The following is a 13888-nucleotide window of genomic DNA, read 5'->3' as shown; positions in this document are numbered from 1 at the left end:
TTAATGCTAGCCAGCAGAAGCTGAAAATCCATACAGTGGACCGGCAAATCCGTGGCTCTCACACTCTTGTCTTCCCTCCCTGCCAGCCCTCTGCTGAGACCAGTAATGTAGCCCAGCAGCTTTTCTCCAGGTCAAGATGGGGCTTCGAACCTAATCATCACAGTGTTTTGTGCAGCCATTTCCAATGCCTGCAATTGCAATGTATGAAAAAATAGCTTGCTTCAAAGGACAGTTCCAATGTCAGCAAGAGACAATGGGGAATGGTGTGTGTGTGTGTGTGTATGTGTGTGTGTGTGTGTGTGTGTGAACGTTCCCTTTATTTAATAGGAGAGGATCCAAAATGAAAATTTAGCTTTAAAATGGAAAAAGTAGACTAATGCCATCACTCATTTGCAGAAAGTGCTAGCGGCCAAATCTGATGACCTGAGTTTGATCCCTGAGACCGATGGGGTCAAAGGGAAGAACTGGCTTCAGCAAATTGCTCTCTGAGCTTCACACAAACTAACACACATACACACAGTATATAAGATTTGCTGTATGCTTGATAAATCCTTGCCCTTCAGAAGTGAGGGATGCTTTGAATCAACTAGGAAAAGCAGAGAGATCCATTTGAGGAGGCTGTGCATAGAACAGCCCGCAGTCATCCTGCCGTGTGCTGACAATAATTCATGAATCTCCAGAAACCGCACAGACTCTCCAGTGAACAGTCTCACACCAAGGAGCATATAACGTCTGTAAGCTAGAGTTACAAAAAAAAATAAATAAGCATTCATCAGAGCACTGATGGAAAGTTGAAATATTTATATGGCGGCCCTTGGAAATGCAGAGAAAAGCAATTTTAGACACATTCTGAGCCATGCATTCTGTCAGTCCTGAATGCGCAGGGGAGCATGGATTTAGATGAATCTAGAAGTGGGCACTGTAATTCCCATCATGGAGGCTACCATTGTTTTGTCCTTTATGACAGATTAAAATACGAATTTAGATTAATAAAATGATCAAACTGTCTCCTGTGTCAAGACACATGAGATGCATTGATATCGAAGCACACTACAGTGTGAATGCCATCCGGAAAGAGAAAAGTCCCCACCCACTATTACTGGGTGCGTTCTTTTTTATTATTTTATTTTATTTTATTGAGACAGGGCTTCTCTGTGTATGTAACAGCCCTGACTGTCCTGGAACTCTCTCTGTAGGGCAGGCTGGCCTTGAACTCACAGAGATCCGCAGCCTCTACCTGGGATTAAAGGTGTGTACCACCATGCCTGACTACTGGGTGCTTTCTTCTTCAAGTTTGTATCCAATACTCTGCAGGTGCTCCTGTGCATATTATTAGAGCATGGTCGTAGCAGTCCCATGAGGGGCTCGTCTGTCTTCCACCTAACTGGCAGGATTTATAGGGACCATCAGTTTTAAGACACAATCTGATTTTAGGGATGTAAAAATGTGAAGAAAAAAATGTGTGCCTCAGAATTGACACTGTCTGTGGCGAGGGTGGGGGTTGGGAGAGAAAGTGTAAGAGATGCTTCCATCAGATCAATGTGGTTGGACATGACGCCCATACAAGAGTAGACAGGATGTATAGAAAAGGGCACGGCTGGCCAACAGAGGCTGGCCAACTAGGACACTGTGGTGTCATTGGAAAAGAAGAGTGGGAAACCCAGAATTCAGGAAGCGCATTCAAAGGTGGCCAGTTAAATCCCCACTTCTGTGGTCCTGGAGACCCATGGCATAGTCAAAGGGCTGGTGCTGTCATTAGACAAGGAGTAGTGTTGCTCTTCTAGAAGGCCCTCCGCACAACTGGTCCATCATATCTAAAAGCTTCATGTCTGCAGATTCAACATGATATAATCTAGACTCAACTGGAGAAAGAGTCTCAGTGAGGTATTGGCTACACTCTACACTGGCTGGGCCTGTGGGCATGTCTGTGGAGAATTACATTAATGAAGCTCATTGGTGTGGGAATCCCAGCCCAGTGTGGGCAGCACGAATTCCTGCGTGGGGAGTCCTGAACTATGAGTTGGGAAGTGGAGCTGAGCACAAACAAGTGAGTGAGCATGCATGCATCCATCTCTCTGTGTGATGTCATATGTCCAAGTATCTTGGGCTCCTGTGACTTCCCCACAGTGATGGAATGGAGCCAAGTGAGCAGGCATACATTCATCTCTGAATGATGTCATGTGACTTCCCCACAGTGATGGAATGGAGCCCGGAACTATGAACCAAGATAAATGTTCTCTGTGGAGTTGCTTTTTGTTGGGGTATTTTATCACAGCAACTAAAATGGCAGTAGAACAAACTGAAAATTGAAATATTTGAGCTAAAATTGCATCTGTGCTAAAAATGACCATGCTCCTCTTGTCATGATTCTGTAAGCGTTACAGAATAACGACATGGAATGATCTTTATGTTGTGTGAGGCATTTGAATAATCCAGACATGATTGAAGCATACGAGAGGATTGTATAGACTCTAGGCAAACATACCACCACATTTTCACAGGACACTCGACATCTTGATTTGACTGATTATCTGGTGATCCCCAGGCACTCCTAGGGTTGGCTGGTGATTGAGTGAGTATTGAGGAATAGGCATGAGTTAGATTTTCTGTGACTCAAGATAATATCTCCCCCCTTTTTTGTCACCCCAGAGAAGCTGGAGAGTGAGAAGCTCAATGTGGCAGAGGTTACCCAGTCGGAGATCGCCCAGAAGCAAAAGCTGCAGACTGTGCTGGAGAAGATCAACGAAACGCTGAAGCTTCCTCCCAGGAGCATCAAGTGGAACGTAGACTGTGAGTCCTGCAGATGACGAGGGCTGGGGCATGACCAGGTCCCCGCATGTCCCCACTGTCCCTAAGCTGTGAGTCCTGCAGACGAGGAGGGCTGGGGAATGACCCGGTCCTTGTGTGTCCCCACTGTCCCTAAGCTGTGAGTTCTGCAGACGAGGAGGGCTGGGGAATGACCCGGTCCCCATGTGTCCCCACTGTCCCTAAGCTGTGAGTCCTGCAGACGAGGAGGGCTGGGGAATGACCCCGTCCTCGTGTGTCCCCACTATCCCTATGCTGTGAGTCCTACAGATGAGGGCTGGGGAATGACCCCGTCCCCGTGTGTCCCCACCATTCCTAAGTTGTGAGGCCTGGCATGCAAATTCTTTTCTCTTTGAGAATCACCTTTCTGAGAATAACCTTTCAGGGGAAAGATAGCCTACTGTGCAAACTCCTTGGAGGGAAAATATTAAAATGTTCACATCAGTGTCCCTTTGTCTGGAAGGTGTTCTATGTCAACCTTGTATGAGGTCAGCCTGGAAAGGAAATGACACATGTGAGTGCCACTTCTGAGACCCACACAGCCTGCTGAGGGCGCTGCTGTCTCTGGCATGTGGAGACGTTGGCAAGCTGAGGCCACAGGTCCACACAGCTGAGAGGCCAAGAGTGAGGCTTCAGTTCCGTCCCAAACCCCACCCCCTGTCACTTCCACTCTGCTTCTCAGATGGAGCAACGATACTGCTGAGGTCCAAAGCCCTAGAAAAGGGCTTGTTTTAGTGTCTGGTTTATTAGAGTGTGGGGTGGTGCAGGGGAGAGAGATATAGGGGGGCAGGCTCGTGCCATGGTACAGATCTGCAAGTCAGGAGAAACCTTCCTGAGTTACTTCTCCCCTTCCCCTTCACATGGATTCATTTGCTTAACTACTTCTACTCAACATGGTTTCTCCACTTGGTTCAGGGCCCCTGACTAGGGAATGATGCCTCCCACGCTGGGTGGGGTCTCGCAGCTACATAGTCACTACAGTGAGGGGGGATTTCTTTCTTTTTTTTTTTCCTGTTTGAAAAAAAAAAATATTTTTAATTCTCCTAAGTGGTAGATCCATTTTGAGTCCTATAAATGGGATGGGTAAGCTCTGCCACATCGACTTCACTTCAGTTAAGACAGTCCACACAAACACTCACAGGCCAGCCCAGTGCTGCTGCGAGCTGCTGTGCGGGTTCTGAAGATTGAACGCAGGTACTTTGGAAGAGTAACTAGTGCTCTTAACCTCTGAGCCATCTCTCCAGTCCCTAGGCTGCTCATTCTTTTGCTGCCTCGAGAGTGTGCCTTGGCATCTAATATAAACTGTAACTCAGATTCAGCAGTAAGTCAGTGGGTCACCTGATCCTAGCAGTGACCGCCTGTCCCCAGTCAGGAAGTTGAACGGCTTTTCTCTTTGTAAAGAAGCAAAGCTTTCTACAGTGCAAATAAGAAGAGTTACATGCTGTTTGGACCTAAGTATTAGGAACTTTGTTTTATTGCATCCTGTTTATAAGCCTTAAAATGGATCCACATCCTCGGAGAGATTTTAAATATTTTTTTTTCAAACTTCGAAAAGAAAAAGAAATCCCCTTCCCCCACTGCAGTGACCTCACAGCTGCCAATGGCCACCTCCTCTCCTCGTTTCAACACTGGAGCCAAAACGCCCAGGACCTCCTTCAGCGTACTTATGTCGTTGCTGGCATGGAACAACATGATAAGCTGGGAACAGGGCATTCTCTGCTTAGCCAGAGTCACTTGAGGATAGAGGACAGGACCTGGCTTCGGGCCCCAGAAACTACCCTGCTAAGGAGCCCTATTTCCCTGTGCCCCTGAGAAATTGAACAGTGTTCAGAAAAAGACATGTGGGGCTAGGAAGATGGCTCACTAGGTAAAGTGCTTGACTTACAAGCCCCAGCACCTACCTAAAAAAAAAAAAGAAGAAGAAGAAAAATAAAAAAATTAAAGAGCCCAGAGTAGTGCCACTTGCCTGTAATTTCAGCCCTAATGAAAAAGAAACAGGAGGAGCTCTGGGGGTTGCTGGCTGGCCCATCTAGGTGAACAAGTGATACTGGCCTCACACATGGACACACAACATATACACATATAACACACACATACGTGCACACGCGCACGTACACACACACAGGTTGGTTGCTAATATCAAATGGCTTTAGTTGGATGTCTTTGCTGTCTGTCTGTTTACTTCTTGTGAATTACTCTTCCTGGCTAGATCTCCAGAATGGAGATGGATTAGTGGGTCAGAAGGAATAATTATCCTCTTGGCTGCTCCCTGCGATGCCTCAGGGCATCAAGAAGAGCTGGAGCTTGTTTACAAGAAGCAGTGTGTTCTAGCAGGAACAGAGCAAGCACAGCTCACAGGGAGAAGTCTCTCCTTTCTCTCTTCTAATCAGCCCTGGCTGTGCATATGGGGACACCGTGTCGCCTTTATGCTCAGGACAAGGGTGGCAGGGACAGGCTGCTGAGTTGCCAGGGTCTTTGATCTAGGACTTTAGGGATTTCTTTCTTTTCTGTTCACAAACAGAATTTTTTATTATTGAAAGTTTAAAGAATGCCAGTATAAATAAACATGTTTAAATATTAATGTCTATTTTAATACTTGCAATGCTCGCTCACCCACTTCAGGTAATTCTTTCACCACCCTCATTTCACGGATGGGGAAAATCAAGACACAGAAGACACTATGAACATTACCATCCCAGGGTCAGCGATTCTAGCTTCTTCACTATCGTTTCCCTAGAATCAGGAAGCGTGGCTGGCACACTTGATGCCCCCTGATGTTTGCTAAGGAGCACCGCTGTCCTGTACAGAGTGTTGAAAAATGGAGGCAGGAATCTGTGCCAGAGAAGCCAGCTGCCGAGCCAGGCTGTACTGAGCCTGTACACGCAGCGTCCATAAGCTGCCTACCCAGAGATGGGCTGTGAAGTTGTTGAAGTTATTACTGCAAGGTGTGCGTGCACGTTTGCGTGCATGCGTGTGTGTAATAGTGTATAGAACATGCTTTTCATTTATTCATGCATGAATATGCAACTATGCATTTATAGATAGTAATCTCCCTGTATCCAGAAGGGTTGTCTTTCACCACTCCCGGGGATGCCTGCACCATGGGTAGTTCCAGACATTACATGTGCACAGACACACTAATGGAATAGCTTTTCCCTGTCCTTTTCTTTTAAATTAGCATATAAGTTACTGGGTTACACTGCGCCGTTTTCACACCTGTATGTCACCATACTTTGTTCTAATCCACCCTCGTTTCTCACTGCTCTCCCGCCTTCTTGCCCCTTTCTTGCTGATCTCATTCCTCACCCCAAATAGCACCTGATTCTGTTTTCATGTCACATGTATCTCATTCCCTCTTTTTCCTCTGTCCTTTAAGATCTCTTCCTCCTCCTCTTCCTTCCCCCTCTTCCTCCTTCTTTTCCCCACCTCACACACGGGCACATGCACGAATGTCATAACCCCATTCATCTGTTGATGGACATCTAGGCTGGTTCCGTTTCCTGGCTGTACAGCAGTGCAGCAATAAACGTGGGTGTGCAAGTATCCCTGTGGCATGTAGGTTTTTTTTTCAGATACACCAGGAGTGATCTAGCTAGTGTATATGGTAGTTCTATATTTAGTTTTTTGAAGAACCGCCGTGCCGATTCGTATAGTAGTAGCCCAGCAGTGTGAATGAGGGCTCCTCGCACCCTGTGTCCCCACTGGGATTTGTTGTTGCTTATTCTCCTGATGGTGGTCATTCTGGCTGGGGTGAGATGGAATCTCACAGTACTTTTAATGTGCATTGTCCTGATAGCTAAGGATATTGAACACCATTTTAGATATGTATATTCTATTGAGAAATGTCTGTTCAGTACATTTGCTATTGATTGGATGATTTAGGGGGTAGAATGATGCTTAATTTTTTTTATGATCTTTATAGAAGCTACATATTGTGGATCTAGATAGTAACTGGTAAGATTTTCTTTCATTCTGTAGACTGTTTCCTCGCTCTGGTAGATTATTTCCTCTGCTGTACCGAGGTTTTTAATTTCCTGAGCCCCTGGGCTCGTTGAGGGACGACCATGTCTACGCCTGTACAGCAGCCTTTTAATTAGCTCTGTTCTAGCAGCTTCGGCTTTTCGGGTCTCACGTTAAGATCTTTGATCCATTTTAAGTGGATTGATACTCAAGGTGAGAGATGCAGATCTTGTTTCGTTCTTTTGCATGTAGATATCTGGTTCTCCCAGCACCATTTGTTAAAGAGGCTCATTTTTTTTTTCTCCAGTGTATGTTTTTTACATCCTTCTTGAAAATCAGGTGGTTATCACCATGTGAGTTCATTTCCTGGTATTCCCCGCTCTCCTGTTGATCCACAGGTTTGTTTTGTGCTTCTGCCTTTAACGTTTTTTCCATGCTAACAACACTATGATCATCACTCCTGTGCCATAAGGTGTAACAACAAAGCTAACATGAAGGGCTGGAGAGTTAGTTAGAGCACTGGCTGCTCTTTTAGAAGACCAGGTCCAGTTCCCAACACCCACCTGACTGCTCATAACTATCTGTAGTTCCAGTAACAGGAGATCTGATACCTTCCTCTGGTCTCTGTATACACATGGTGCATACAGGCAAAATGTCCGTACACGTGCAATGAACCTAATTAAACCTAGCACGACTCTTCTTTCTTTCATAATTATGTAGAATATTCATTCCTGCTGTAGATCTGAAATCCCAGTGCCCAGATTTTTCTCTGTTATTGAACCCTCTCCCTTTTTACTTAAAGGCAGCCCTTCAAGCCTTCACTTCAGCTTGTCTGCATTTCAGCCTCACTGTCCTCCTGCCCTGGAGCCGTCATTAAGTTAAATAACACAGTCACTGCTATTCACTGAGGCAGCCTGACAGCTGATATGGCCACCAGGTGACTGGCAGAGGAGTACTATCCACGGCGTGGATACACTGGACAAGGAATAGTTCAAGCCTTGAGCAGGGCAGAGCGGCACAGTTCAGGATTTCTTCACACAGCTCAGAGTGGTCTTACATTCCTTTTCAAGAGCTGATCGCAAGTACATGTTTGTATGCGTGCATGTGTGTATATACACCTGCATACATGTGCATGTAGATGTGCATGGCTTGTGTTCTTGTCTTGTTTCTGTGGACTCTCCTTTTAGCATTGTTAATAGTTTGGTGACATTGTCTTCACCTTGATTTTCTGTGAGTTCAAAAGCTCTGCTTTGTGACTCTACCGTATCTGTGAAAGGCTGTGGGGGATGCATCTGCTTGGTGCAGCCTCAGAATTGCAGGGAGAAACTTAGAAAAATGCTGCAAGCAAAGAAGCAGGAATGGGTGGGCTGCAGTTAAGTCTCGAAGGTTCTCATCATGGTCTTCCTCTCATGAGTTCTGCTATGGACTTTTAGAACATAAAGTTCTCTGCCTAGGAGGGAGCAAGAAGGCAGAAATAAAAATAAAAAAGAACCTTCAGGGGCCGGTGAAGTGGCTCAACAGGTAAAGGAGTTTACCTCCAAACTTGACAGCCTGAGTTTGTAGAAATAGGAGCGGCGGGGCTGCTTCCCACCGCCACCCGGCTAGCTTTACCCGAAATAATTACACAGAAACTGTATTCTTTTAAACACTGCTTGGCCCATTAGCTCCAGCCTCTTACTGGCTAGCTCTCATATCTAGATTAACCCATTTCTAATATTCTGTGTAGCACCACAATCTGGTGGCTTACCAGGGAGATCTTAACCTGCGTCTGTGTCTGGTGGGCGAATCATGGCGACTCCTCACTCGGCTTCTTTCTCCCAGCATTCTCTTCTGTCTACTCCACCCACCTAAGGGTTGGCCAATCAAATGGGCCAAGGCAGTTTCTTTATTAGTTAACCAATGACCTTCCTCCATCATTTCCTCTTTTTCTGTTTAAACAAAAAAAAAGAAGGCTTAACTTTAACAGCAAAATTACATATAACAAAACGTTATCAAGCAAGAATTACATTTACAATATTTATATCTACTTTATCTTTTATCATAACTAAGGAAAACTATAACTATCTATTTATTCTTCAACTCCATCAAAGACTCCAGAAGGATATAATATTACCTAAGTAAACAAGAGATCCAAAACTCTAGAAATGACAGAGACATCTCATTGCCTGGACAGTCACCCAAAGTTCCTCTGTACCATTGGGGCATCCATTTTCAGCCTTCAGGCCCATAGTATCTAGCAGACATTTTCATGAAGTAGGAAATTCCAAAGACAGTTCAGTCATTTTCTGCTGTGTCCTGCAGAATGTCTTGCAGACTCTTTCATGAGTCAGGAACCCCGAAAAACCATCTCACCTTTAGGCAAGTTCAGCAGTCCTTTTTCTGCGGGTTCTCTGTGTCCAGTTTATGCAACAGTCCAGGCAAGAACAGTTTCTTGCCCAAATGGCTATCAAACTCCTTAAGGAGCCTCTTCGGTGCCCATCTTCCTCTTGAAGTAGATTGGTGCTGCCAGGAGCAGACATGTCTCATTATCATGAAAAGCCCTAAGTTATTAAAACATTAAATGCCATATTCTGCAGTCTTTGAAAGAGATGAAGAATGTCTGTCTAACTGAAATATATCTCTATATATCCAGAAAATCTAACTAACATGACTACAAATTTGACTATTATAGATGATTATTCATTAACAACCTATATTTTCTAATTATACATTACATTTTTAAATGAACTACACAATCACAATACCTTAATAAAGATTATAAATATGCATATACATATAACAAAATTGACCTTCAAATCCACACCAATGTAAATTATTCATATCTATATCATATCCCCCTTTAAATGTAAAAGAACATTTATAAACAATATTCGGGAACATGGGCGCAGTTTTTTCTCTCCAAACTGCTTCCTGCTGAATGGGGGCGTCGTTAATTAGGTCTTTCTTGGTATAACCTGTGTGCCAGGGTCATCTCAGTTGGCAGTTGAGTGAAGTAATTTTTTGAAGGTGTTCACAGCAACCTTTCAGGAGGGCGTGGTCTATCATACCACATTGGGATAGACGCAATCCACAGAGTCTCATCCTCTGTGAAAACAAAAGAAGACCCTCTCCAAAGCATCATATCCTTAGACCCATATTCTGAAATCATAATACCCTTATATCCATTCTGGTTTAGCTTGGCAGCCCATATAATGAAATGTCTCTCTGCAGTTAGCTCCTTTACAGTCAAAAATTTTAAAGAAAGCACAATAATACAAAAAATCCAGACTCTCTGTGAATTTTCCATTTTTACATGGCTTATTTTTCTTTATTTCTTTTAATCTATAACTATCTGTACTCTGTCTCTTTAAAGACTTTATCCCCCCTTTTTAAGGGCATTAACTTTATTTTCTCTCTATATATATTTTTTTTTCCTCTCTCTCAAGCCTACGTACATTTATCCAACACTGTGACCCATAGAGATCTTTTATGTCTGAATCTGTTTTATTGTGAATCTGTAATTTTTTTTTTCAGGAGCATTTCTTAAAATGTTAAGCAGTTCTTAAAAACTTAAGTTGCACCATGTACAGGTAATACGGTACCGCCTGTGTCCTGCCCAGTCTAAACCTTAACTGCACTGTTATTATGGTAATTACGGCAGTTCCTGCCTGAGACCAGCACAGTTCAGCATGGCTGAGCCGAGCCCTCCTGCCTCAGAGCCATTTGGTGCCCCTGAGCCACACACAGTTCCAGGCACACAGCAGTCCACATTGCCATCAAGCAAGCCGTAGCACTTTACTCCAAATGATCCATTCAAAGACTCTGTCTCCCGCAGGAGCCAGACAGAGATTGCAATGGCAGCGCAGCCCAGAAAGCCGGCATTTTAAAACAGCCAGTTTTTTCCTGCTGCTGAGTCAGGACAATTTCTTTGCGTCAAACAACCCACAAACAGCAAAAAGCTGTCTTAAATTCTGTGTCCTTTTTAAGCCCTCTCAGGTTTTATGTGGAGTTCATTAGCACGTTGGGTGCCACTCTGTTGTAATATGAGCAGCAGGGCTGCGTCCCCGGCACCCAGCCACCCGCATGGCTAGCTTTATGCCCCGAAATAATTACATGGAAACTGTATTCTTTTAATCACTGCCTAGCCCGTTAGTTCCAGCCTCTTATTGGCTAGCTCTTACATATTGATCTAACCCATTTCTAATATTCTGTGTAGTACCATGAGCTGGCTTACCAGGAAAGATTTTAACCTGCGTCTGTCTGGAGTGGGAGAATCATGGCGACTCCCTCACTAGGCTTCTTTCTCCCAGCATTCTCTTCTGTCTACTCCACCCACCTAAGGGTTGGCCAATCAAATGGGCCAAGGCAGTTTCTTTATTAGTTAACCAATGACCTTCCTCCATCATGAGTTCAATCCCCAGAACCCACCACATGGTAGAAGGTGATATCCAACTCCCAAAAGTTGTTGTCTGACCTCCACATGCATGCCGTGGCAAATGTATGTCCCCTCCGTGACTAATCAAGAAAATATTTTAAAATGAGTTTAAAAAGAAAAAAAAAAAAAACTTCAGGAGGGCCAGATTGGGCTCCACAAAAAGTTCTGGACCTAGCAGAACTACGTGGTTTTGTTGTCTCTCAACAACCATACGAGTTTGGAAGACCTAATCTGGCCATCCTCTTCCTCCTGGTTGTGAGGGTTTCCTGGGGTTTTGCTTTTGATGATGATGCTGTATGACACAGGCTGGCATCTTTGTCCACATTCTCTGTGTGGCTTTATGGGGTTATTCCTTTTTGAAAAGAATTCCCTGGAGGACAGAACATTTGTTGAAAGGGTCTGACATCTGTCTGATGTCTTTGATGTCATTTGCCAAGGTGATATGCAGTGATCCCAGGCAGGATTTGACTGACATGAACTTTTCCAACATCAAGTTTGTCGTTAAAAGCAAAAGAACCTCAAGTGTACTTACAGCCCCTGGGATCTAACCTGGGGGAATACAGCAATCCTGACTGGGAAAGCAGTCCCTGATTTGACTCTGTCCTTCTGTGACGGTGCCATGTCAGTGGTCCAGTCCCCACCAGGAGCCGGTCACTGTAGGTCAGAGTCAGTGGGCAAACTGGATCTTCTGGAAGACAGGCCTGCTGCTTGGTGTCACACTGAGCCACTGTTAGCCATTAGGAGATGCTGTCTATGGAGCAGCCATGATTAGGAAGAGTGCTAATGATGTCAAAAGGCTGTCTGAATCATTTCCTTCCTTGGTGGCATCTCAAAGCTTCTAAAGCAGATTTTTTTTTTTTTTTTTGATCTGGGGAAGAAAAATCACACCCTGATAATGAGCCTAATTCAGGGGACATAGACATGTGCAACTCTGGATTCTCCCTTAACTACCCCTTAATGAAGACCCCTGAAGCTAGTAGAGTTGCACAGGCAAGCAGAGAGCCTGGCGGCCCTGCCCTTTACAAGACAGAGAGGGTTGGCACGCCCTGATTGCCTCCGTGCCAGGTACTTTCTCATAAGTTATAATAAAAAATACCAGTCATTCCTGGGCACCTGCAGTGTTCCAGGAGCTCTGTCTGCCCTCGCTATCTTTGGAAGTCTTTACAGTGTGTTGTGTCTACCTGGGAAGTGTCATCTTTGAGATGACTAGCTTAAGGCTCAGTGACCAGAGTGGCCCCTGCCCAAGGCCATCATCAGTAAACAGGAAGCAGGGAAACAAAGTCACATTCAAGTTCTAGTCTGACTTGTAAGTCAGTCTTTATCCCATCTACTGAGAAAGCAACAAGCAGAAGAGCCTGCCCTTCAACAGTGTGGATGAGTTGTTAGGGTCAAAGGGCTTAGCACCCATAGAAGACACTTGGGTTTGCTTGGACACATGGACTACCCCCACCTCTCAGGCACGAGCAGCCGAGCTGTCTGCGTGGTTCCCAGGCCTTCTTTTAGGGAGGTTGGCCCTAGATGGAGGAAGAGACCCAGGAGACACTCCTACTTGGTGTCTCTTGATTCTAGAGAAGTTTGTAAGCAACCTCGGACAGGTGAAGTGCTAACAATCCCGTATTCCCTGTCAGGTGGGGATGGAGTGGGTACAGATGAGAGCAGGGGCTGGACAGGGAAAGCTGATCTGGAGCTCCAGGCTCATTCTTTGCTGAAGTCCTCGTGGGGAACCTCAAGTGAGAGTAGAGATACCGTGTTGAAAATCTACCAGTGATAGTGTCCAAGAAGGAAGCCGTGGGGCATGGCCATAAATGAGAGGGTTGGTGATGGGAAGAACAGGTGACGACCAAGGGAATTCCCTGATGCTTAGGATGCAGCAAGAGGCACTGAAGGGGGTACAACAAGGGGCACTGAAGGGGATACTCCTGTAATCTTAGCAGATACCTATTTTGCCTAGAATCTGAAGAATGACTTTTCTAATCTCGCATTTCAGCTGTTCATGCCAAGAGCCTGGTTGCCATCCTCCACCTGCTGGTCGCCCTGTCTCAGTATTTCCGTGCACCAATCCGACTCCCAGACCATGTTTCCATCCAAGTGGTTGTGGTCCAGGTAAGAGGAACACTGCTCTACATACATGCACATGAAGTCACAGAGACTGGGTCCTGCAGCAGTCAACGCATGTTGGATAGATCCTTAGGAGGATGGATGCTGAAAGCTAAGGAGACCTGGCTGTGCTGTGTGCTGGGAGGCAGCCAGCACCTGTGGCCTTATGCCTGAGAAGCATGCAAAGAATAAGAGTGTGTGCCTGTGTACAGTGTAGCTGTGTGTGGGTGTGTGTCTGTCTCTGTACAACATATAACTGAAGGTATATAGTGCATATATTTGTATTAAGGTATACAATATCTATGTTTCTGAGATATGCAGACTTGAACAGGAAGAGAGGTATTGTATGTGCCATGCACATTCTCTCCAAGCTTTGGAAAATCATGTTTTTGGTAAAGTGTTGTGCATGTATTGTGTGTGGAGGAGTGTGCATTCAATAGTGTGTGTGTGTGTGTGTGTGTAGTGTGTGTTCAAGCCTGTGTGTGTGTGTGTGTGTGTGCATGAAGGGTATGTGTTCAAATGTGTGTAATGTAAGGAATGTGTGTTCAAGCATATATGTGTTCAAGGATGTATGGGTGAGAGTGTGTGTGTGTTCAGTTGTGTGTGCAGGAA

The 13888-nt window shown here is 45.0% G+C and overlaps 1 protein-coding gene across 1 annotated transcript in view; it reads left to right on the top strand.

Moving 5' to 3' along the window:
* Parva (parvin alpha) overlaps positions 1-13888 on the top strand; it is a 158492-nt gene that overhangs the window by 123877 nt on the left and 20727 nt on the right. Inside the window, exons 5-6 of the mRNA XM_057778948.1 lie at positions 2650-2790; positions 13167-13282. Coding sequence (XP_057634931.1) covers positions 2650-2790; positions 13167-13282 — 257 coding nt within the window. The remainder of the gene's footprint in view (positions 1-2649; positions 2791-13166; positions 13283-13888) is intronic.

This window comes from Chionomys nivalis, chromosome 8 (genome assembly GCF_950005125.1).
Source record: "Chionomys nivalis chromosome 8, mChiNiv1.1, whole genome shotgun sequence".
NCBI classification, from domain to species: domain Eukaryota; kingdom Metazoa; phylum Chordata; class Mammalia; order Rodentia; family Cricetidae; genus Chionomys; species Chionomys nivalis.
Note: the sequence above shows the minus strand (reverse complement) of the source record. Positions and strands in the feature narration are given on the sequence as shown.